The sequence below is a fragment of the Hyperolius riggenbachi genome, chromosome 5 (assembly GCF_040937935.1).
Source record: "Hyperolius riggenbachi isolate aHypRig1 chromosome 5, aHypRig1.pri, whole genome shotgun sequence".
Taxonomy (NCBI): Eukaryota; Metazoa; Chordata; class Amphibia; order Anura; family Hyperoliidae; genus Hyperolius; species Hyperolius riggenbachi.
In genome coordinates, this window is record NC_090650.1 from 370829599 (window position 1) to 370853732 (window position 24134).

At 44.6% G+C, this 24134-nt stretch overlaps 1 protein-coding gene across 6 annotated transcripts in view; it reads left to right on the forward strand.

Moving 5' to 3' along the window:
• The window catches only part of LOC137517805 (E3 ubiquitin-protein ligase RNF31-like), a 79372-nt gene that overhangs the window by 19218 nt on the left and 36020 nt on the right, over positions 1 to 24134 (forward strand). For 5 of the 6 annotated variants that reach the window (XM_068234851.1, XM_068234853.1, XM_068234855.1 and 2 more), the window contains 3 exons: positions 5369 to 5488; positions 10827 to 10903; positions 18119 to 18292. In XM_068234851.1, coding sequence (XP_068090952.1) covers positions 5369 to 5488; positions 10827 to 10903; positions 18119 to 18292 — 371 coding nt within the window. The remainder of the gene's footprint in view (positions 1 to 5368; positions 5489 to 10826; positions 10904 to 18118; positions 18293 to 24134) is intronic. The other variant, XM_068234852.1, reaches the window with a different exon arrangement.

Here is a 24134-nt window from a genome sequence, read left to right on the forward strand (position 1 = left end):
AGTGTCTGTTCGCTACCCCTTCCTCCTCCGAATGCCAGATGCAGCTGTTAGTAGTCACCCACCACTGTGTGCAAACTCTGTGTAGCAGGATGAATTTTCCACAGGCTAACTGCTATTACCACCCTGTTGCCCAAAGCCCGCCCCTAGGTTTCCTGGTGCCCTAGGCCATGGCTTATGTGGCCTTGCCTGAACTCCGGCCATGATAATAATGCAAACATGTAATTCATTTATGTACTGGATTCTCTGTCTACTTTGCATTAATGTTATTGTTCCTTATAAAAGACGGTTAACTAAACATTTACAGTACAAAAACATTTATGTAGACTTTATTTTGTGGAATTTTGTATTAATCAAAATATTTAAACAATAATCAAAATCTTCAGACATCAAAGTATTTCACATTTACAAAATATTACACCTAGGTAGTTGTCCAACCCCAAGGCCAGTAAACATTTATACTCTTGTTTCCAAACACGAGTAAACCGAAATCTTAGTGAGATACTTTAAGTTATAAATTCCTTAATAATAAGATCATCCAGAAATCACAGATAGTTGGCAGGAGCAAGTTTATAGAGTGTGGGCTGATACCAATCTCATTTTGTTTACACTGGATAAAGACACCATTCCAAATGAACACCTCCAAGCCAGTGACCTTCTCCCCTCCCCGCTGATAGGCAAAGCTCTCCCCTCATGCTTCGACCCCTCCTGCCACCCCAAAACGGCCATGAGCGGGTCCCAGGGGGGAGGGGGGCCCGCTAAAATTCTTGCAAGGGGGCCCGGGGACTTCTAGTTATGCCCCTGACCCGAAGAAAGCCTAATTGGTGGCAGAAAAAACAAGATATAGATCAATTAATTGTGATAAGTAGTGATAACGTTATTGGCTAACGAATAGGAGGTGAAAGTTGCTCGGATGCATAAGGTGAAACGACACTGAAGACTGAAGTGGTTATTCAAATTTTGGCACGTTATCACATTCTGGAAAATCATCATAACTCTCCAAACTATGAATACCTTCATGGATCTCTTATGAATCTATTTCAGTTTGAAATCTTTTTTTTTTTTTCGGGAAGGTGGGGGTCTTTTGAGTGCAATACTTTTGAGGGTGTCTGTTTTCCTTGAAGAAGGGTCTGTCTGTCCTGCTGCATTCTACCCTATTCTACCGCTAAAACTTTTCAAAACTGGTAGTCAGTTCACATTGTATTTTTCTGTAGACTTGGCAAGAGGATTCTAATCTAGCTGCTGGTCAGAGTAGACCCTGTTCCTTTTGGTATGCAGCAAATCATTATTTCTTTTGCAAACCGGTTCATAACTTGTGTGAAAGCGAACGTGTATATCACATTGGAAGAACCATCTCTAAACTGAGATGGGGGCCATTAGCATCACTTATCAGCAACATACGAAGTTATTTGAATCCCTATCCGGACAAATGTAACAATGATAAAGACTTTTATCCATGTTACTGCATAAGAAGCCTCAGTGTGCTAACGTGCTGCAGTTATTTTTACAGAGTGTGTAAATAATATTCAGGGAAAGTTCTTCTAATTCAATATAAGCCAAACTTTTCTAGTGCCTAAAGTACTATACATACTAATCACAAATAGACATTTCTCCATGTTCTCTCATTGGGCTTGATTCACAAAGCGGTGCTAACCCAGTTAGCACGCCTAAAAACTTTTAGGCATGCTAACCTTTGCACTAGCTGAGTTAGCACCGCTTTGTGCTGCTGATCAGGGCCGTTTCTACTGCCGTGCGGCCCGTGCCCCCTCACTGAGCGCTGCTGGGAGGGGGGCGCTGTGATGGAGGGGAGAGCCGCAGCCGTGGGGAGGGCAGCACGACCTCTCCCTCCCTCTCCCCGGGCCGCCCTCCTTGCGATCCCCCCTCGGACTCACTGCAGAGTAATGCGCAGGGAAGCACTATAGAAAACTACTCACCTCCCTGGTTCCGATCGCTGCTCTCTCGCCGCCGCCAGTCTCCTCTTTTTCCATACACGCTGATACATACACACGCAGCATCCTGTTTAGCTGGAAGCAGCGTGTGTGTGTATCAGCGTGTATGGAGAGAGAGGAGACTGGCGGCGAGAGAGCAGCGATCGGAACCAGGGAGGTGAGTAGTTTTCTATAGCGCTTCCCTGCGCATTACTCTGCAGTGAGTCCGAGGGGGGATCGCATGGAGGGCCGGCCCGGGGAGAGGGAGGGAGAGGTCGGGCTGCCCTCCCCGCGGCTGCGGCTCCCCCCTCCATCATGGGGGGCACCTACCTAACCTACACTGGTGCAGCTACCTATCTAATCTATCCTGGGGTGCACCTACCTAATCTAACCTATACTGGGGGGCACCTACCTATCTAACCTATACTGGGGGGCAGCTACCTATCTAACCTATACTGGGGGGCACCTACCTAACCTATACTAGGGCAGCTACCTATCTAACCTATCCTGGGGGGCACCTACCCATCTAACCTATCCTGTGGGGCACCTACCTATCTAACCTATACTGGGGGGCACCTACCTAACCTATACTGGGGCACCTACCTATCTAACCTATCCTGGGGGGCACCTACCTATCTAATCTATACTGGGGGGCAGCTACCTATCTAACCTATACTGGGGGGCACCTACCTAATCTAACCTATACTGGGGGGCACCTACCTAATATAACCTATACTGGGGGGCGCCTACCTAACCTATATTGGGGCAGCTACCTATATAACCTATCCTGGGGGGCACCTACCTATCTAACCTATCCTGGGGGGCACCTACCTATCTAACCTATACTGGGGCAGCTACCTATCTAACCTATCCTGGGGGGCAGCTACCTATCTAACCTATACTGGGGGGCACCTACCTAACCTATATTGGGGCAGCTACCTATCTAACCTATCCTGTGGGGCACCTACCTATCTAACCTATACTGGGGGGTAGCTACCTATCTAACCTATCCTGGGGGGCACCTACCTATCTAACCTATACTGGGGGGCAGCTACCTATCTAACCTATACTGAGGGGCACCTACCTAACCTATATTGGGGCAGCTACCTATCTAACCTATCCTGGGGGGCACCTACCTATCTAACCTATACTGGGGGGCAGCTACCTATCTAACCTGGGGGGCAGCTACCAAATCTAACCTATACTGAGGGGGCAGCTACCTAATCTAACCTATACAGGGGGGCACCTACCTATCTAACCTATACTGGGGGGCAGCTACCTATCTAACCTATAGTGGGAGCATTAACTTATCCAACCTGTATTGGGGACACCTACCTACCTAGCTAGCCTATACAGGTAACAACTATACTGGCTACCTATATTTGAGGCACCTACCTAACTAACCTATACTGGGGGCATCTACCTATCTAACCTATGCTGGGGCCTGGGGGCAACTATTCTGGCTACCTATATTAGAGGCACCCACCTAGCTAACCTGTACTGGGGGCACCTACTACCTATCTAATTTATACCGGGGACGCCTGCCTATCTAACCTATACTGGGGGCAACTATACTGGCTACCTATACTGGAGGCACCTACCTGGCTAACCTATACCGGAGGCAACTATACTGGCTCACCTATGACTGGCTACCTATACTGGGAGGACCTATAGCTGGCTACCTATACTGGGGTACCTATTCTGGGGGAATCTATACTGAGTGCAACTAGACCTGGCTAACCTATACTGCGGGCACCCATACCTTGCGCAATTTTTACACCCTCGCCCTGGGTGCATTTTAGCCTAGAAACTGCACTGCTGCTGATCGCGTGCAAAGTCCCGCACGCAAAAACGCAGGTGCGCGCGCAAAGTCGCTTAGGGTTTAATGGCGGTGCGCGCATAAAACTCTGCGCACGACTTTATTTTTATCACGCCTAAACTGAGTTTAGGCGTGATAATGGGCTTTTCACCAGCGTGCTAACTGTTAGCACCGCTTTGTGAATCAAGCCCATTGTCTTAAACTAATAATGAAGCCTCTTGGTTAATTGTAAAATGGTTTCTAGGATACAAAACCAAAACAAAACTTACAATTAAAACTCGCTTATGTACTCTTTACATTTTCACACATACGTATAGGTTTAAAGGGACTCCGAGCAGTGCAAAAACTATGGAAAGATGCATATCATTTTAAAGCTCTTTTTCTCCTCTTTCCAATGATATATAAACCGCCGCCCTATGTCTTTTAGTTATCGCTATTTTCGTGATCACCCTGTGTAATACATTGTATTATACAGGGCGACTTTTTCCTAAAGTCAGCAGCTCCATTCTGTTGAATGGAGCTGCTGACTCTGAGAAAAAGTCGCCCTGTGTAATACAATATAACTATGGAAAGATGGATATCATTTTAAAGCTCTCTTTCTCCTCTTTCTGACGACACCTAAATCGTCACCCTACGCCTTTTAGTTTTCTCTGTTTTCGCGATCGAAGTTGCGGCCGCGGCAATTTCGATCACGAAAATAGCAAAAACTAAAAGCCGTAGGGGGTGGTTTATATATCATTGGAAAGAGGAGAAAGAGAGCTTTAAAATGATATGCATCTTTCCATAGTTTCTGCACTGCTCGGTGTCCCTTTAACAATAGCATGCAAGTTTTAGTTACTCTATATTGCCCACACACGTATCCTGCTTGCTTTTGTCCTAAGGTAATGCCATCTGTTCGAAATTACAAGTCCACCCAGCATACAGTACAACATGTCTGGGAGTTAGTCTTACTGTGAGGAAAACTTTCCCTCCTCTGCTTACAGCCACATTGAATCTTGCAAAAACAAACCCTTTCTGCCATGTTTAATCACCCTTATGATCTGAAATTAACAATCAAAAAACAATCAGTGTGACAGTGCAACATGTAACTGCTATGTTTCCCAGCAAAGTGAAACACAGTCTACTAACGTTTTCTGATCCATAACAATTTTTATTGAATGTATAACAGTGAAAAAACAGCAGTTTACATCGTATCCAGCTTAGCCATAACATATTCATATCACAGTTCAGTAATAGGATATGCATGTCAAAACTACAAAGCTCGAAAGAACAAAATATTAATTGTTGACAACATAATTGTATAATATGGTCCAACAGACAGTACAATATAGGCACAGGTATAAATATGCCATCTGAAACTTAGTAAGTAGTTTGCAATACTCCTAACCCTCATGCTGGATTGTTTGGTGTATTGCCAATTCCTGACAAACTCTGCAGTTTCAGCAGCTGTCAATATGAGAATGTTTTGGAACAGCTTGAAGTGTCTGAGACTACTGAGAAAGTCCTGTCTGTGGCTGCCGACCTCAAGGGCTTTGAGTCCGAATAGCTCAATACAAATCTTATCCTGTTCATTTTTTATTGAATGTTTTCTGCTTCACTATTCATGATATTGTTTCATTACTAGAAGCTGTGACAGAGGAAACAAAAGAAGTGTGTGCCATGGCTGAAGAGGCTTTCCGGAGCCTCACTTTAGAGAATATTGTTAAAACCTACAAGCTGAAGACAACTCCAGAAGAATATTCAGGTACTGACTAGAGTTACTGTTCGTGTCCGAGGACACATTGCATTTCCCCCAAACATCATAGATTCTGATTGAGAAGGCTCAAACTGAATATGTGGTAGGGCAATTCCCTGGTTTCTCCATTTGCCGTGGCTGTGTGGGATCACTGTAGTATAGGTTGGTGTGCATTTCTGTGCAGGTCAATGTGATGTACCTGAATATGAGCTCAGCAGCATGGTGAGTCCAAATCTTATGTTCAAAAAAGTCATTCTGGCACCATCAATATTATTTTCTCTTTTATTCTTAAAGAGAACCCGAGGTGTGTTTAAAGAATGTTATCTGCATACAGACGCTGGATCTGCCTATACAGCCCAGCCTCTGTTGCTATCCCAAACCCCAGTAAGGTCCCCCTGCAATCTGCAATCCCTCATAAATCACAGCCATGCTGTGATGCTGTGTTTACATCTGTAGTGTCAGTCTCAGCTGCTTCCCCGCCTCCTGCATAGCTCCGGTCCCTGCCCCCGTCCCTTCCCTCCAATCAGCAAGGAGGGAAGGGATGCAGGCGGGGACCGGAGTTCTGCAGGAGGCGGGGAGAGCAGCAGACTGACACTATAGAGATAAACACAGCCAGCTCTGACAAGCTGTTTGTCAGCAGCGTGGCTGTGATTTATGAGGGATTGCAGAGTGCAGGGGGACCTTAGGGGGGTTTGGGATAGCAACAGAGGCAGATCCAGCCTCTGTATGCAGATAATATTCTTCAAACCCACCTCGGGTTCTCTTTAATTAAGACATGTATGACAAAGAATTAATGACATTTTGGAGGTACAACCTCCTTTTTCAGGTTCTGCCGTATGCCTCATATGACAGAACTTACAGGGGAACGATGGCGAAAAATTGTAAAATATAAAATATGTGCAAACATAAAAAAATGAGAAGTATATGTTTTTCCAGAGTAAAATGAGCCATGAATTACTTTTCTCCTACGTTGATGTCACTTACAGTAAGTGGTAGAAATCTGACAGAAGCGACAGCTTTTGGACTAGCCCATATCTTCATGGGGGGATTCTCAGGGATTTATTTATTTTCAAGAGCACTTAGTGAATGGCAGTTGCTCTGTCCAACTGCCAAAAAACAGTGTAGCAAGCAGGGAAGCTGGTCAGCATCATTATTTAAATCCTTTTTAGGGAATATCTTTATCCTACTAATATAATAAATGGGAAAGTTCGGATGTTTGGATGTTTGGATGTTTGAATGTTTGTTACTCGATCACGCAAAAATGGCTGAACGGATTTGAATCAAATTTGGCACACACATAGTACATTACCTGGAATAAAATATAGGATACGTGTTATTCCCATAACCAAAAAGGGGGCGGAGACAAATACAAATTTCACTGGAAAATGTAAACTGCAGCCATTCTTACACTGTTAATGGTAGGGTTCTCAAACTTTGCACAGTTGGTCGTTGGGTGACTGGGATTAATATTCAGAAAGGTGCTTGGAGTCTATAAAAGCCAATAAAAATTAACCTATTGATTTTCAAGAGGAATATTTACATTGCTGCCATTCTTGCACTGTTAATGGCACAAGCCTCAAACCTGGTACAGTTGATCACTGGGTGACTAGGGTTTAATTTCAGAAAGGGGTGGAGCCACAAACAGCCAATTAGATTTGTTTCATTCCAATGCAAATTATTGATGCCAAACACCGCAAAGCTCACAAACTTGGTAATTGAGTAATTGATTAATTGTGCGTTAGGGTTAGAAAAGTGGGCACAGCCAACACCAGTCAAATACATAAGCGGGCAACGCCGGGCCATAAGTGGGCGGAGACAAATACAAATTTTACTGGGAAAATGTAAACAGCAGCCATTCTTACACTGTTAATGGTAGGGTTCTCAAACTTTGCACAGTTGGTTACTGGGTGACTGGGATTAATATTCAGATAAGTGGGTGGAGCCTACAAAAGGCAATCAAAAATTACCTATTGATTTTTTAGGGGAATATTTCATTGCTGCCATTCTTGCACTGTTAATGGCACAAGCCTCAAACCGGGTACAGTTCATCATTGGGTGAATGGGGTTTAAATTTATAAAAGGGAGTGGAGCCACAAACAGCAAATATGATTTGTTTCATTTTAATGCAGGTTATTGATGCCAAAGACCGCAAAGCTAACAAACTTGGTCATTGAGTAATTGATTAATTGTGTGTTAGGGTTAGGAAAAGTGGGCACAGCCAGCACCTGCAAAATACATAATCGGGCAATGCTGGGTCATCAGTAGGCAGAGACAAATGCAAATTTCACTGAGAAAATGTAAACTGCAGCAATTCTTACACTTTTAATGGTAGGGTTCTCAAACTTTGCACAATTGGTCACTGGGTGACTGGGATTAATATTCAGAGAAGTGGGTGGAGCCTACAAAAGCCAATCAAAATTCACCTATTGATTTTTAAGGGGAATATTTAATTGCTGCCATTCTTGCACTGTTAATGGCACAAGCCTCTTGCACCGTTAATCATCTGTACCTGGTACACTTGGCCATTGGGTGATTTGGGTTCAAATTCAGAAAAGGGGTGGAGCCACAGCCAATCAGAATATTTTTATTTTAATGCAAATTATTGATGCCAAAGGCAGGGCCGGCCCTAGACTTTTTGCCGCCTGAGGCAAATTTTAAAAAAATTGCCACCGCCGCCCCTTCCCCCCCCCCCCCCGAGAGGGGGGGGGGCGCGCTCTGGGGGGCCGCCGAACTGGAGGGGTAGCTGGCAGGACGGGGGTATTGGGCCAGCGGCGGGGAGGGGGGTCGGACCCCCCCCTCCCTCGCCTGGGTCCCCGTCCTCCGCTTCCTTCCAGCCTAAATAGACGCAGCCGAAGTGTAAGAGGCACGGGCGGGGAAGACACTCACCTCTTCCTAGCGTGCGCTCCACTGACGTCACTTCCTGCAGCGTCCTGCAGAAAGTGATGTCAGTGGAGCGCACGCTGGAGCGAGGAGGAGGTGAGTGTCCTCCCCGCCCGTGCCTCTTACACTTCGGCTGCGTCTATTTAGGCTGGAAGGGAGCGGAGGACGGGGACCCAGGCGAGGGAGGGGGGGGTCCGACCCCCCTCCCCGCCGCTGGACCAATACCCCCGTCCTGCCAGCTACCCCTCCAGCTCGGCGGGCCGGCTCCCCGCACCCACGGACGGGCGGGTGCCGCACTGCCGCCCCTGGAAATTTGCCGCCTGAGGCAAAAGTTTCACCCCGCCTCATGAGCGGGCCGGCCCTGGCCAAAGGCCGCAAAGCTCACAAACTTGGTCACTAAGTAATTAAGTAATTGTGTGTTAGGATTAGGAAAAGGGGGCGGGGCCAACACCAGCCAAATACATACCCGGGCAACGCCGGGCGTCCAGCTAGTAAAAAATAAAAGCCTTGCTGAAAATCCCCTATGAAGAGATGGACTAGTCCAAAACCTGTCACTTCTGTCAGATTTCTACTACCTACAAGAAGTGACAGCAAAATAGGAGAAAAGTAATTTATGGCTCATTTTACTCTGGAAAAAAAACGTACTTCTTATTTGTCTCTGTTTGCACATATTTAAAATTTTAAAAATTTTCGCCATAGTGCCCCATATGAGGCATATGGCAGAACCTGAAAAAGGAGGTTGTACCTCCAAAATGTCATTAATTCTTTGTCATACATGTCTTAATTAAGAATAAAAGAGATAATACAATTGATGGTGCCAGAATGACTATTTTGAACATAAGATTTGGACTCATTATGCTGCTGAGCTCATATTACCCCTTAAGGAGTTTTTACCTCCAAAGAGCAAATACAATTGATGGTGCCAGAACTACTTTTTTGAACAGTGGCTGTGTGGGATGGCATCAGGTGCAGGAGGTAAAATCGGTGGATTCACAGCTTTAAAGAGGCAGGGCATTTGTGCTGCTTCTTTAAAGGGGTATTGGCAATAGCATGTTGAAGATGTGGATAGCCCAGCATGGGTCACTTCAAACAACCACCTCATCATGCTTCTTCACAATATAAATAAACAAGCTAAAGGGAATTTTTTTTTTTTTTTTTTTTTTTTTTTTTTAGAAAAACTTCTCTAAGGACCTGCTACCTCTTTTTTTGGAAAACCAAGTGTTATTTTAAAGCGAAAATGAAAATGTATCACCTAGGAGAAAACTTAGGAGAAAAAGTAAATTGCATTTATTGTATGAATAGAAACAGGATCATTATCAGTGCAACCCCCCGCATTCGGCAATATTACCACTAGGTAGTCAAACCAAGATACCCAGACCCTTAGTAAGTAGAAAGTCCAACACAATGCATGCAGTCCTTGGAGCTGAGTGTAGGTAAATAAATGCTGTGTCTGGATTAAGAATCCATAAACACAGCATATATTTAACTACCTATGTGTGTTTAATGTTTTTTTAGGGACACCCTATACGTAATTTTCAACACTATGAGGGCCTCCCAGGCCAGAGCTGGCAGCTTAGGCCCAGTAGTTGAAAGGAGGAGGAGGGGGGGGGGGGTGCATGTGGTGAAGGAGGGGGCGGCTAAATAAATTTGGCTTGGGTGAGAATAGGGCATTATAAAATATAATTCAGGTCATGCGCCCAGCCTCTAAGGACACCTGAAGTGAGAGGGATATGGAGGCTGCCATATTTATTTCCTTTTAAAGTGAACCAGAGATGAAGCACCCTCATGTATTTTACCATATATATCAGTGGGAACATTGAAGAAAACACCTACCCTGCTCTCTGTTTCATCCTTCACTGTTCAGCTTGCTTGTTAGCAGCCCTGATAAAATCCCCAACTGAGCATTTAGTCTGGCTTTGCTCAGGAATCATTATAGCTGAGCCTGTCTTCTCTGATGTCTTTTCAAGCCCAAGCCTGCCCCCTTGTGGCTCTGCTATAATGACTCAGCTATAATGATTCCTGAGCAAAGCCAGGCTGAATGCTCAGTCAGGGATTTTATCAGGGCTGATAAGAAGCAGGCTGAGCAGTGAAGAATGAAACAGAGAGCAGGGTAGGTGTTTTCTCTTATGTTCCCACTGATATATATGGTAACAAGAGGGTGCTTCATCTCTGGTTCACTTTGCGCAATACCAGTTGCCTGGCTATCCTGCTGACCCTCTAATACTTTGAGCCATAGACCCTGAACAAGCATGCAGCAGATAATTTTTGTCAGATCTGACAAGATAAGCTGCATGCTTGTTTCTGGTGTGATTCAGATACAACTGCTGCCAAATAGATCAGCAGAACTGCCAGGCAACTGAAATACATATGGCAGCCTCCATGTACATCTCGCTTTAGGCTCCCTTTAATGCCAGGTTATCTTTGCATACCTTTCCCATCGTCCCAGACTCTGTTTTGTGCTTCACAGGTTTGAGCAGCAAAGAATCTATAAACACAAGATCTGACTGTGCACTTTCTAGGCTGAAACTAAGCAACAACTACAAGGTCAGTCATGCTTTTTTTTCCAATATAGTCCCTTACTGGTATATGCAGACTGTGCAATGATATTTATTCCTTAGATGTGTGCTGTTGCATCCATTTTCACTGTTTCAAAGGCATTTAATATATTGATTGCAGGGCCGGGCCGAGACAGAGGCGAGAGAGGCTCCAGCCTCAGGGCGCAGTGTAGGAGGGGGCGCAAAACTCACTCGACTACTATTCCCCCTATTGTGTATGAAGCAGAGAGAAATAAGAAAAGGGGATACATGGCAGTGACTGGAAGCCAGATAACTAGAGATTAAGGTGTTGGGAGGATTGGGGGCCCTGGGGCGCCTTTTAGTCTAATAGCAATCAGTGTGTGACGGCTGGGGTGGGAGGGATGGAGCGACGCACTTTGGTGTCTCAGCCTTGGGTGCTGGAGGACCTTGTTCCAGCTCTGATTAATTGTATTTGTGCTTGTGTTATGTTCAGTTAAAATAATTCATAACAGAGGTTAATAAGGACTGTGCTTTATTAGGCAATGCAGGGATTTCAGCTGGGTACTCTGTGGAGCGTGTGTGAAATACGGGTGCCAGAGGAAAATAATGCACAGGGAAACTGCCAATAGTAGAATACATTTAAAGATATTCTTCTCTTTACAGCAGAGGTGTAGTTATTATTATTATTATTATTTATTGTATTTAGAAAGCGTCAACATATTACGCAGCGTGGACATTAATTTAGGTTACAGACAATATTTAGGGGTGACAAACAGCAATATGACAATACAGGAATACAAGAAAACCAGATCACGCAGCACAGTATGAGTACAAGGTAATGCTTAGTCAGTCACTGGATGGGAACATGGGGATTAGGCAAGTTAGGTTCACTCAAATGCATAGCATGGGTGTACAGTAATGGAGGTGCATGATCAGGTAGGACACAAAAGGAGGAGGACTCTGCCTAAAGGCTTACAATCTAGAGGGAGAGGTAGGGACACTAGAGGTAGGGGACCAGAGTTCAGCTGTGGGTTTAGAGCAATTGTGAGGGGTGGTAGGCAAGAGTGAAAAGGTGAGTTTTGAGGGCCTTCTTGAAGGTGTTGAAGGAGGGGGCTGCCCTAATTGGTGGAGGCAGGGAGTTCCATAGTGTTGGAGCAGCTCTTGAGAAGTCCTGGAGGCGTGCGTGGGACTGGGTGATGCGGGGGACGGTCAGGCGAAGTTCATTGGAAGAGCGGAGTGAGCGGCTAGGTGTGTACCTCTGAGTAAGATCAGAAATGTAGGTTGGACAGGTTTTGTGGACGGATTTGTAGGTCAGACACAATATCTTGAATCTGATTCTGGACTGGATAGGAAGCCAGTGGAGGGATTCACGGAGGGGAGCCGCCCTGGTGGAGCGATGGGAGGAGTGGATAATTCTGGCTGCAGCATTCATGATGGACTGCAGTGGGGCAATTCGGGTCATAGGGAGACCAGACAGAAGGGCATTGCAGTAGTCGAGGCGGGAAATTATGAGGGCATGGGTGAGGAGTTTGGTGGTGGCAGAGGTCAAGAAAGGGCGAATCTTACAGATGTTACCAGGGGCGTAGCAATAGGGGGTGCAGAGGTAGCGACCGCATCGGGGCCCTTGGGCCAGAGGGGCCCCCGTAAGGCCCTCCCTCAACTACAGTATTAGCTCTCTATTGGTCCTGTGCTCAAAAAAATCATTTCTATAGATACTTTGAATAGTGGTAATCATTAACAAACTGTTCCCCATCCCCTTCTTGCACCTCTGACACTGTAGTTGCCATTGGCAGGTTTTGGTGCACCGTATCAATTGTTATGTATAGAGTGCTTGGGGGCCCCATTGTAAAACTTGCATCAGGGCCCACAGCACCTTAGCTACGCCACTGGATGTTACGAAGGTGGAAGTTGCAGGACTTTGTGAGGTTTTGGATGTGGGGAGTGAAGGAGAGTGTGGAGTCCAGGGTGACACCCAGACAGCGGGCTTGAGAGGTAGGGCGAATGATAGTGTGGTTAACAGTGACCTGCACATCTGGGAGGTCCAGGGATGACCGGGGTGGGAAGATCATAAATTCTGTTTTGTCTAGATTTAGTTTCAGGAACCTAGCGGACATCCAGGAGGAGATGGCAGATAGGCAGGAGGAGACCTTGTCCATGGTAGTGGTGGATATGTCAGGGGTGTGGAGGTAGATTTGGGTGTCATCTGCATACAGATGATAGTTCAAACCCATGGAGGAGATAACCTTGCCAATGGAGGATGTGTATAGGGAGAACAGTAGGGGGCCAAGGACCGAGCCTTGGGGGACTCCCACTGAGAGGTGGTTGGGGGTGGACGAGGACTCATTGAAGGAGGTTGTGAAGGAGCGGTTGGAGAGGTAGGATGAAAGCCAGGTCAGGGCGAGATCGTGAATTCCCATGGACTGGAGGGACTGGAGGAGTAGGGGATGATCTACTGTATCAAAAGCTGCTGAAAGGGCAAGGAGGAGGAGAATGGAGTATTTACCTTCAGCTTTAGCTAAGGCAAGGTCATTGACCACTTTGGTGAGAGCCGTTTCGGTTGAGGGGGCAGGCCGAAATCCAGATTGCAGTGGGTCTAGTTTTGAGTTGGCATTGAGGTACTGGGTCAGGCGTTTGTGAACCAGACGCTCAAAGAGTTTTGAGGCAAAGGGGAGGAGTGAGGTAGGGCGGTAGTTGGAGGGTAGCGAGGGGTCAAGGGAGGGTTTCTTGAGAAGGGGCAGTACTGTGGCCTGCTTGAAGTCTGAGGGGAAGGTGCCTGTGGATATGGAGAGGTTAAACAGGGTAGTGAGGACTGGGGCCAAATCCGTGAAGTGAGGCTGAAGTAGATCAGAAGGGATGGGGTCAAGGGGGGAGGTAGTGGTATAGGAAGTCTGCAGTAATTGGTTGACTTCCTCAATGGTAGCAGGAGTGAAGGAGGTGAGGGGAGGATAGGGTGGAGGAGGAGTTGGTTGTGAGCGGGTGGGAGGTGAAGATTGAAGATTGGATATTTCTTGACAGATGGAGACTATTTTGTTGGTGAAGTGGGTGGCTAAATCTGTGGCAGAGAGGGAGGAAACGGAGGGTGGGGGGTGGGTTTAAGCAGGGAGTTGAAGGTGCCAAAAAGACGCAGATGAGCTTGGTAAAGACACCGATGAGCTTGGTAAAGTAGTCCTGCTTCACATCAGCAAGGGCAGTGTGGAACTGCAGCAGGTTAGTCTTGTACTGTAGGAAATCCTGCGAGTATGGGTAGTGCGCCATACTAGGTATGATAGCTGCCATGGCTGAAATGGAAGTGATTCTCAATTAGAAATTGGGAAAACAGTTCAGCTGGGGATGGGAGTGGCTACTAAAAACAGCCCTGCTGCAATAAATAATTGGTGGTCACTGGGCTGGAACACAAGGATTCACAGGATGTAATATGGGAATTTACAAACATTCCTGAACTACTTTAATTTATATTAAACAATCTTAGTAGCAATGTATGCAGCAATCGTACCAATTAAACGTGAAGATAATGATTGCAGTCACAGATAGAAAGGCAGACTTTTGCAAGAGGAAGCAGCAATCGTACCAATTAAACGTGAAGATAATGATTGCAGTCACAGATTGAAAGGCAGACTTTTGCAAGAGGAAGCAGCAATCGTAATCGTAGTTAGGGGTTTCAGCGCCTGGTGACAAAGTTTTTGCCCCCTGGACAAAATGGGCGAGGCCACATATCAGAATGTGGGCATGCTCATGGGTGGAGTCAAACGTTATTTAGATAGTTATATGTGCCCCCTTACCCCATTCAGATAGCCAGGTGTGCCCCACTTCAAATAGCCAAATGCATGCCCCTTTAGTTAGCCAGATGTGCCCCCTTTACCCTGTTAGATAGTCAGACGTGCCCCTTTTAGATAGCCTTATTCTTCTGCTGTTAACGCTTCTGCAGAGGGAGGGAGAGAAGCACGTGTGGGTGCAATGGCCATGCTGAGCGCCCTCACAGTGCTGCACCTGGGGACATATGTCCACCCTTGCCCACCTATAGCTACGCCTCTGCTTTACAGTGTTAATGTTTGATAGTAAAATATCTGTAAATCTTGTTTAGTGTGTAGCTAGCCATAGCTCCAGTCTAACTCATTTTATGTGAGAGCATGAAATAGTGATTTCAAGTGACATGAAATGAATAACTAGAATAAATACATAATAGAGATCGTAAGGTAGAAAAACATGAGAAACTGTAGAGACACTGTAAGTGAATCCATATTTTTGTAATGCTTCCTGTTTCAGTGGTTTTCTTAGTATTTCCTCCCCCTCACTGGCATTGCTTTTACCTCACGCAGTCTGCTGCAATCTCCTGCAGATCACATGAGTGCTACAAGGCAGCTTTTTCCTCTTCTGTGGTATATAGTGTACTGTCAGGAAGATTCTGATTATCTGGTTGTCCCCACATAACGTAAAACAGGAAGTCCATGAATGAAACTAAATTACTGGAAATGTGGCAACCTGTGACCTACACTACATTATTTTTCATGGATTTTGTTTTGAAATATGTTAATCAGATAGAAAACTGTAACACATAAATAAATGTACGGTAGTAATAATAATAATAATATATGTTTTCATTTTCTATTTAAAATAACTTTTTAACTTTCTTGTTAAAAAAACAAGCAAAAAACTTTGTAACACTTGGCAACAGAAAAAGTACCAAAAAGTAGGTGAGAAATTACGATCAAAATTATTTTGAGTATTTTCTTGCTTCCTAGTGGTTTATCAGGCATTTTATTGACAATATTGAAAATATCACCTAGGAGAAGACTAAGGAGAAAAAGTTAATTGCATATGGGCCAAGGTGGTATATTTGTCATGGCCAGATCCTGAAGTTGACCACTTCGGGATTTGGCCAGCCAATACGCAAAGTACATGAAGAACTTGTTCCTTTCGGACTTTGGCTGGAACATAACCTGACAAGAGTTGGCCATCCAAATCTTGAAGAAATGAGAACACAATAAAGTTTGGTGGTGGTAGTGTCTGCAATTCTCAGGCTCTTCAACTAGTGGCATTTTGCACCAGTATCCTCTTACCTCTCCATGCTGCACCTCCATCCCTCCATTCCTTGTGTTCCTTTTTATTGCAGCCCCTGTGTTGCTGATATTCCCTGCCATGTGCTAACATTGCCCATATGGCAGCGAATATGGTGAGCAGAGGGACGAAGGGACCGGTTGAGGCGTCTGAACATTACAGATACCACTGCCACTGAACTTTGCTGTTATGCTCCTTCTATGCAGTAGCCATGCATATTTGCCAGCAGATCCCAAAGTGGCCAGATTTTGGGTTCTGGACATAAATAGCGGTAAAATTTATGTATGTAGACAGTGCATGTAAATCTTACCAAGCATTAAGAAAACGATGCACATTACGTAGTTTGAATAACTTGTTGCTCCTGCAAGGACCATTCCGAATGTGGCCGTTTTTAGTGCCGCTATGGGTGGGTGGTTGTTACTTATAAGAACATCAAGACATTTCATTTCAAATGTAATTCACATTAGTGATGTCCGTTTACTGCAAACAATTGATCGCGAACAGTTTGCGAATGTGTCATTTGCCGTGGACATCATTAAAACCAGTGGGTCCCCGGTAAAGGAACATTTAAGAAACCATTGCGAAGCCTTCGGGAACAATCGTTTACACTATACTATTATGCTTGTTTGTATGTTAATAGGGAAATATATATATATATATAGGTGGTGATTAGCACCTGTCCTTGGTATAAAATCAGGGATGTCCATTTTTGGCACAGCTTAAATGAATTGATGGGACTGAATCAGGAAAAGTGTTGTTCATCAACATATTTCTTTGTGCATTTTAAGCACTGACATGGACATGGCCCTCAAGGACTGGAGTATGAAATTCCTGGTTTAAAGTGGTCCATGAGCCACAGAATTTTGAAGACAGTCTCCTAACAAGACCAGAGCTAAGATTGGGGCAATCGCGGTTGAGTTAAGTAATTCAGCACGGTGTGTAGGGTTATTTTCCTATAACCTTAGAGTCCCAGGTATGAATCTTAGTATCTGTGTATAGGTGATTCCTATGGTTATATACAACCCAGGGTCATCTAGGGATGATATGTGAAGAGAGGCCAGAACCAGGAGCCCAATGGTGCAGTATCAATATACAAGTGGATTGCAAGTCCTTGCAATCACTAGACTGTGGCCAAATAACAGTAACAGCTCGCTTCTCTGGGTCTGCACACAGGAACTGGATGGTTGCTCTCCTCAGGATTTTTTAAAGCTTTCAAAAAAATGGAGGTTTAGGCTACAATAGCAACAAGGATGGAGGTGTCCAATGTCTGAAAAAAAATAGCTTAAAAAACCTTGTATATAAACAAGAGAGGTAAATCTTACATTTCCAGTAAAATTCAAAGTAGTTTTACTGTAGCAAAAAGCAAGACAATGAGTTTGGTGGGTACTCGCATGCTTCCTCAGGTCAGTTCAAGAAGTGCTTTTTGGTCTGGACCTTTATGAGTGTGAGCTCTTCTGTCTGACAGAGTACCAGCAGAATGTGTTGCCTTGCTTTGTGCTTTAATAAAAACTATTTCCAGTAAAACTGGTTTGCATTCTTCTGGAAAGGTAAGATTTCCCTCTCCTGTTTACATACAAGGTTTTCACCTCCACCCTTGTTGTTAAAGAGAGTCGGAAGCCCCAAAAAAACCCCCTTTTTTACCGGTCATTTATCTTAAGCAATAAGATCATAGCTGAAACGCTGTATCCCCACAGCAGAACAATGTATTTATACCCCTGAAATCCCCGGGGGAAAATTCGGAGATCGCTTCCTGGTAGAGGCAGTGCTTTGCGCTGTAGCTCTGCCTCTGCTCAAGTCAATCTCCGCGGATCTCCGCCTCTCCCCGCCCCTCTCGGTTTTCTTTCACTGAGAGGATCGGGGAAAGGCGGAGATCAGTGGAGATTTACTTGAGCAGAGGCAGAGCTACAGCGCAAAGCTCTGCCTCCCCGGGCAGCAAAATCCACAACCTGGAAAGTCATGGAAGTTTGCCCTGGGATTTGGGGGGTATAAATACATTGTTCTGCCACGGGAATGCGGCATTTCAGCTATGATCGTATTACTTAAGATGAATGGCCAGTAAAAACAGGTATTTTTGATGGCTTCAGACTCTCTTGCAGTTTGAACAATGCTGTGTAGGGCTACAAGTATTGCTTACAATTGGGGTTACAAAGTTACAATCTTGATAAGAAATTAATGAATCATTTTGCAGCCCTGTTTAGAAGAAAAGGGAAAGATCTTGGAGGAGCTTTGTAAAGCAAACAAATGCTGCTGGAGTACAGACGACATACAAGAAGCAGTGTCCTCCTGTCCAGACTTCAGATCTGCCTTAAAGTACCTGTCACATGAATGTCAGATATGCTGCAATCAATATCCATACTCAAAGGTGATTTGTTCTTCTTATCTTTATTGTGGATGTATCATTCCTTTCTGCATAATGTCTGAGCCTTGGTGCCTCTCTGATGTCGTAATGCTTACAGGAAAACCCACAGACTTATTCAGTCAGCACAATCACTACATGTTGAGACTGTGCATGTGATGCTATATGTTGGGTGCTGAAACAGTAGGCTTAAAGAAGAACTTTACTGAATATAACTTAATAAATAAAATTGCTTGTTTTTATTTAATAATCCTGAGTCTTAGTTGTGGCTGAGTAAACAAAGGGTCTTATCTATCTGTCATAAACTAGCAAATATCCTATCAAGCGAAGCAGATGCTTTCTTTTGCTCTAGCGCATGCCCCGCACATGGGTAAATCGACCCCGATTTGGTTCTCCCTACGATTTGCTGCGACTCGGAGGGGGAATGGTATTTTACGCCGCCGGGAATTTGAGGGGCAGCAGGGTGAGCCGTCATGCAGCTCACTCTGCGCCCAGCACACCAGCAGGGTACATATACGTACACAGCGGGATTAGCCTTGTGTAGAGAGTATTGTTAAAATGTAACTTTTATTAAATACTTAAAAGAGCTTAGGACACATTACTACCTATAAGGAACAAAGTGATACCAATCGGGTTGGCGGATATATGGTTGCTAGTCGTTATGACAATCCTGCCAATCTCCCATTGTATGATTATTATAACCCCCCACCAATACCCTACATGTTTCGTTTCATAAAAATAGAAACTTCGTCAGGAGTGATTACAATCCTAAGTGCAAGAGTGCAAAGTGCTAAAATAATGACATAATATACATATCACAAAGTACACATATTGGTAAATAGTATGGCCACAGGCAGGCAGCAGCCAATGTTGGGGTGGAGGGTCCTGGAGGAATGTTTGGGTGGGAGGTCAGAGGTCCTTGGAGTTGGAAGGTCGTGGGGGGTGTCACAGGAGCCCTGGTGGCCAGACCGCAAATTGCCTTCCAATTGGTTTCAGCACACAGACCATGCAAACTGTGGTTGCAATCTGTGCACGGAAGTCGACTGAATTTGGGCATCAGCCCGACCAGAAGCGAGCCTGTGAGGTTACGGTACTTACACTTTACACACTATTTCAGGGTATATCTGCCACCACCACTGGTATGGGCCAGTGGACCCTACCGACTGACTGACTGATCCTGCAAATAAAACGGTTAAAACACGCTGTATTCTGCCTAGATATCAACAATGGTAGCGTCTCTCCAGTGACCTGAGTTCAGTTTCTGTGTATGGCTGTTTAGCAGGTTTAGTGGAACAGTAAACGACTTTGATAAAGTGTTTATTTACGTGCAAGATAAATAATTAATATATACAGAAAATTATTTAAATCAACAATTATTGAAACATTAATAGCCATCTATATATATAAAATCGGATGTATGTGTGTGTGTATTTGTGTGTGTATGTTTGTATGTGCCGCGATCACTTGAAAACGGCTCCACCGATTTGAACGAAACTTGGTATACAGATTCCGTACTACCTGGGATGATATGTTCTGGGGGTCTCGGGTCCCCCATGTACACCTGGGCGGAGCTACAAACAGCAAATCAGATTTCACCCATTCAAGTCAATGGAAAAACTGTAAAAGGCTGCCATTCTCACAGTAATCAAGCCAGAGTCCCCACACTTGGCACAGTTGGTCACTTGGTGACCGAGGTTACAAATCCAGGAAAAGTGGGCGGAGCACTTTCAATCACATTTCAGCCAATCACATTTCAGCCAATCACATTTCAGCCATTCATTTTAAATGAAAAATTTAAACTGCAGCCATTCTTGCACTGTCAATCGTAGGGTTTTCAAACTTGGCACACTTGGTCACTGGGTGAATGAAATTAAGATTCAGGAAAGTGGGTGGAGCCTACAAAAGCCAATCAAAATTCACCTATTGATTTTCTAGGGGAATATTTAAACTACTGCTATTCTTATAGTATTAATGGCAGAGGCTTCAAATTTGCTACAGTCGGTTATTGGGTGACTGGGGTCCAAATTCACTAAAGGGGCGGGGCCACAAACAGCCAATCAGATTTCCTTGGTGGATAAATTGCTTCCATTCACACATTTTTGATGCCAGGAACCTGAAAGCTCACAAACTTGGTCATTGAGTGACTGTGTACGTTCAGTTTACAAAAAGTGGGTGGAGCCAAAAACAAATTTTACTGGGAAAATATAAACTGCAGCCATTCTTACACTGTTAATGGCAGGGTTCACAAACTTTGCACAGTTGGTCACTGGGTAAATAAGATTAAGATTTTGGAAGGTGGGTGGAGCCTACAACAGCCAATAAAAATTCACCTTTTGATTTTCAAAGGGAATATTTAAGCTGCTACCATTCTTATACTGTTAATAGCAGATGCCTCAAACCTGATACAGTTGGTCACTGGGTGACTAAGGTTCAAATTCAGAAAGGGGGCAGAGCCGCAAACAGCCAATCAGATTTGTTTATTTTTCAATGGCAATTTACAAAGTATTGATACCAAAGACCCCAAAGCTGATAAACTTGATAATTGAGTGACTGTATGTCAAGGTTAGAAAAAGTGGGCAGCACCAACAGCTTAATTTTTTACATGGCAGGGTTCCCAAAGTTGACACAATTGCCCACTGGATGACTGGGATTAATATTCAGAAATGTAGGTGGAGCCTACAACAGTTAATCACAATTTACCATTGATTTTCTAGGGGAATATTTACATTGCTACCATTCTTACACTGTTAATGGCAGAGGTCTCAAACCTGATACAGTCAGTCATTGGGTGACTGGGGTCCAAATTCACTAAAGGGGGTGGAGCTACAAACAGCAAATCAGATTTGTTAGATTGAATTCAGCCATTCTGTTATTGGCAGGGTTCTCAAACTTGACACAGTTGGCCAATGGGTGACTGGGACTAATATTCAGTAAAGAGGGTGGAGCCTACAGCAGCCAATCAAAATGCACCTTTTGTTTTTCATTCACACACGCTTAATGGTCATCCATACACTGCTGCTGCCATTCATACACTCTTAATGGCAGAGGCCTCAAATCTGGTACCGTCAGTCACTGGGAGACTGGGGTTTACATTCTGAAAAGCGAGCGAGCGGGCCAAAAACAGACAATCAGATGGTAAAAATTTTACTGTAAAATGCAACTTATTGATGCCAAAGACCCCACAGCTCATAAACTTGGTAATTGAGTGACTGTATGTCAAGGTTAGAAATAGTGGGCGGAGCCAAAAACCACTAACTTTTTACATGGGAAAATATAAAATGCAGCTATTACACTGTTAATGGCAGGGTTCTCAAACTTGACACAGTTGGTCACTGGATGACTGGGATTAATAGTCAGGAAAGCAGGTGGAGCCTACAAGAGCCAATCTAAATTCACCTATTGATTTTCAAGGGGAATATTGAAACTGATGCCATTCTTACACTGTTAATTGCAGAGGCCTCAAACCTGCTACAGTCGGTCGTTAAAGGGACACTTAAGTCAAACAAAAAAAATGAGTTTTACTCACCTGGGGCTTCCAATAGCCCCCTGCAGCTGTCCGGTGCCCTCGCCATCTCCCTCCGATCCTCCTGCCCCCGCCGGCAGCCACTTCCTGTTTCGGTGACAGGAGCTGACAGGCTGGGGACGCGAGGGATTCTTCGCGTTCCTGGCCACAATAGCGCCATCTATGCTGCTATAGCATATATCATATACCATATAGCAGCATAGAGGGTGCTAATGTGTCTGGGAACGCAAAGAATCACTCGCGTCCCCAGCCTGTCAGCTCCTGTCACCGAAACAGGAAGTGGCTGCTGGCGGGGCCAGGAGGATCGGAGGGAGACGGCGAGGGCACCGGACAGCTGCAGGGGGCTATTGGAAGCCCTAGGTGAGTAAAACTCATTTTTTTTTGTTTGACTTAAGTGTCCCTTTAAGTGACTGGGGTTCAAATTTCAGTAAGGGGGCAGAGCCACAAACAGCCAGATTTCCTTGCTGCATAAACTGCTTCCATTAGCACAATTTTGATGCCAGGAACCCAAAAGCTCATAAACTTGGTCATTGCGTAGTGACTGTGTGTCAAGGTTACAAAAAGTGGGTGGAGCCGAAAACAGATTTTTCTGGGAAAATATAAACTGCAGGCCTTCTTACACTGTTAATGGAAGGGTTCTCAAACTTTGCACAGCTGGTTACTGGGTGACGGGGATTACTATTCAGAAAAGTGGGTGGAGCCTAAAAAAGCCAATCAGAATTCACCTGTTGATTTTCAAGGGGAATATTAAAGTTGCTGCCATTCTTGCACTGTTAATGGCACAAGCCTCAAACCTGGTACAGTTGGTCATTGGGTCACTGGGCTCCAAATTCAGAAAAGGGGACAGAGCCCCCAGTGTAAAAAACAGTGAATCGGATTTGTTTCATTTCATGGGAAAATACAAATTATTGATGCCAAGGACCCCAAAGCTCACAAACTTGGTCATTGAGTGACTGTGTGTCCAGGTTACAAAAAGTGGGCGGAGCAAAAACAAATTTCACTGGGAAAAAGGAAACTGCAGTCCTTCTTACACTGTTAATGGCAGAGTTCTCAGACTTTGCCCAGATGGTCACTGGGTGACTGAGATTAATATTCAGGGAAGTGGGTGGAGCCTATAATAGCCAATCAAAATTCACCTGTTGGTTTTCAAGAGGAATATTTAAATTGCTGCCATTTTTACACTGTTAAAAGCAGATGCCTCAAACTTGCTACAGTTGGTGGAGCGATTTGGGTTCAAATGCTAGAGAGGGGCGCAGCCACAAACATCTGATTTGTTTAATTTCTATGGGAATATACAAATTATTGATGCCAAAGACCCCAAAGCTCACAAACTTGGTCATTGAGAGTTTGTGCGTTAGGGTTAGAAAAAGTGGGAGGAGCCAACACCAGTCAAATACATACACGGGCAACGCCGGGTCATCAGTGGGTGGAGACAAATACAAATTTCAATGTGAAAATGTAAATTGCAGCCATTCTTACACTGTTAATGGCAGGGTTCTTAAACTTTGCACAGTTCACTGGGTGACTGGGATTACTATTCAGAAAAGTGGGTGGGGCCTACAAAAGTGAATCAAACTTCATCTATTGCTTTTCAAGGGGAATATTTAATTGCTACCATTCTTGCACTGTTAATGGCACAGACCTCAAACCTGTAACAGTTGGTCATTGGGTGACTGAGGTTCAAATTTGGAAAAGGGGGTGGAGCCACGAACAGGCAAGCAGATTTATTTAATTTTAAATTAAATTATTGATGCTGAATAGGGCAAAGCTCACAAATTTGGTCATTGAGTAATTGTGTGTTAGAGTTAGAAAAATTGGGTGGAGCCAACACCAGTCAAATACATACCCGGGCAACGCGGGCAATCAGCTATATGAAATAAAAAGGGAGGAAATACTTAGGGTTTGTGGAAATATGTCCATTCTGTGAAAAACGTGTAGAGTTCCTTTTGTTTCAGTTCAAAGTTCAGAGTTCAGACCAGGTGGATGTCAGCATATCCTCAAGCTGGCACAGATGTGATCAAGATGGAGTTTCAAGGTGGAGGACTCTTGCGTTTCAGCCTGTCAATAGTTTTATCACCCCTCGCTGCGGGGAGTGGCTATGACAGGCACAAGTCCAGCCTCGGGAGGATGGAGCAGGGGCTGTCCCATCCTTACAGACCCTCAGACTGCCAGAATTCTAGTTCGGCCCGTCTTGGGGTGCACGTGGGGGCAGTTAAAACCTATACCGCATATTCACACTCAGCATGATTTTACGAATCCTAGGACATGAATTATGACAGGTCTATCATGAGAATTTACCCCCCGTCTCTTCAAACCCATATTGCT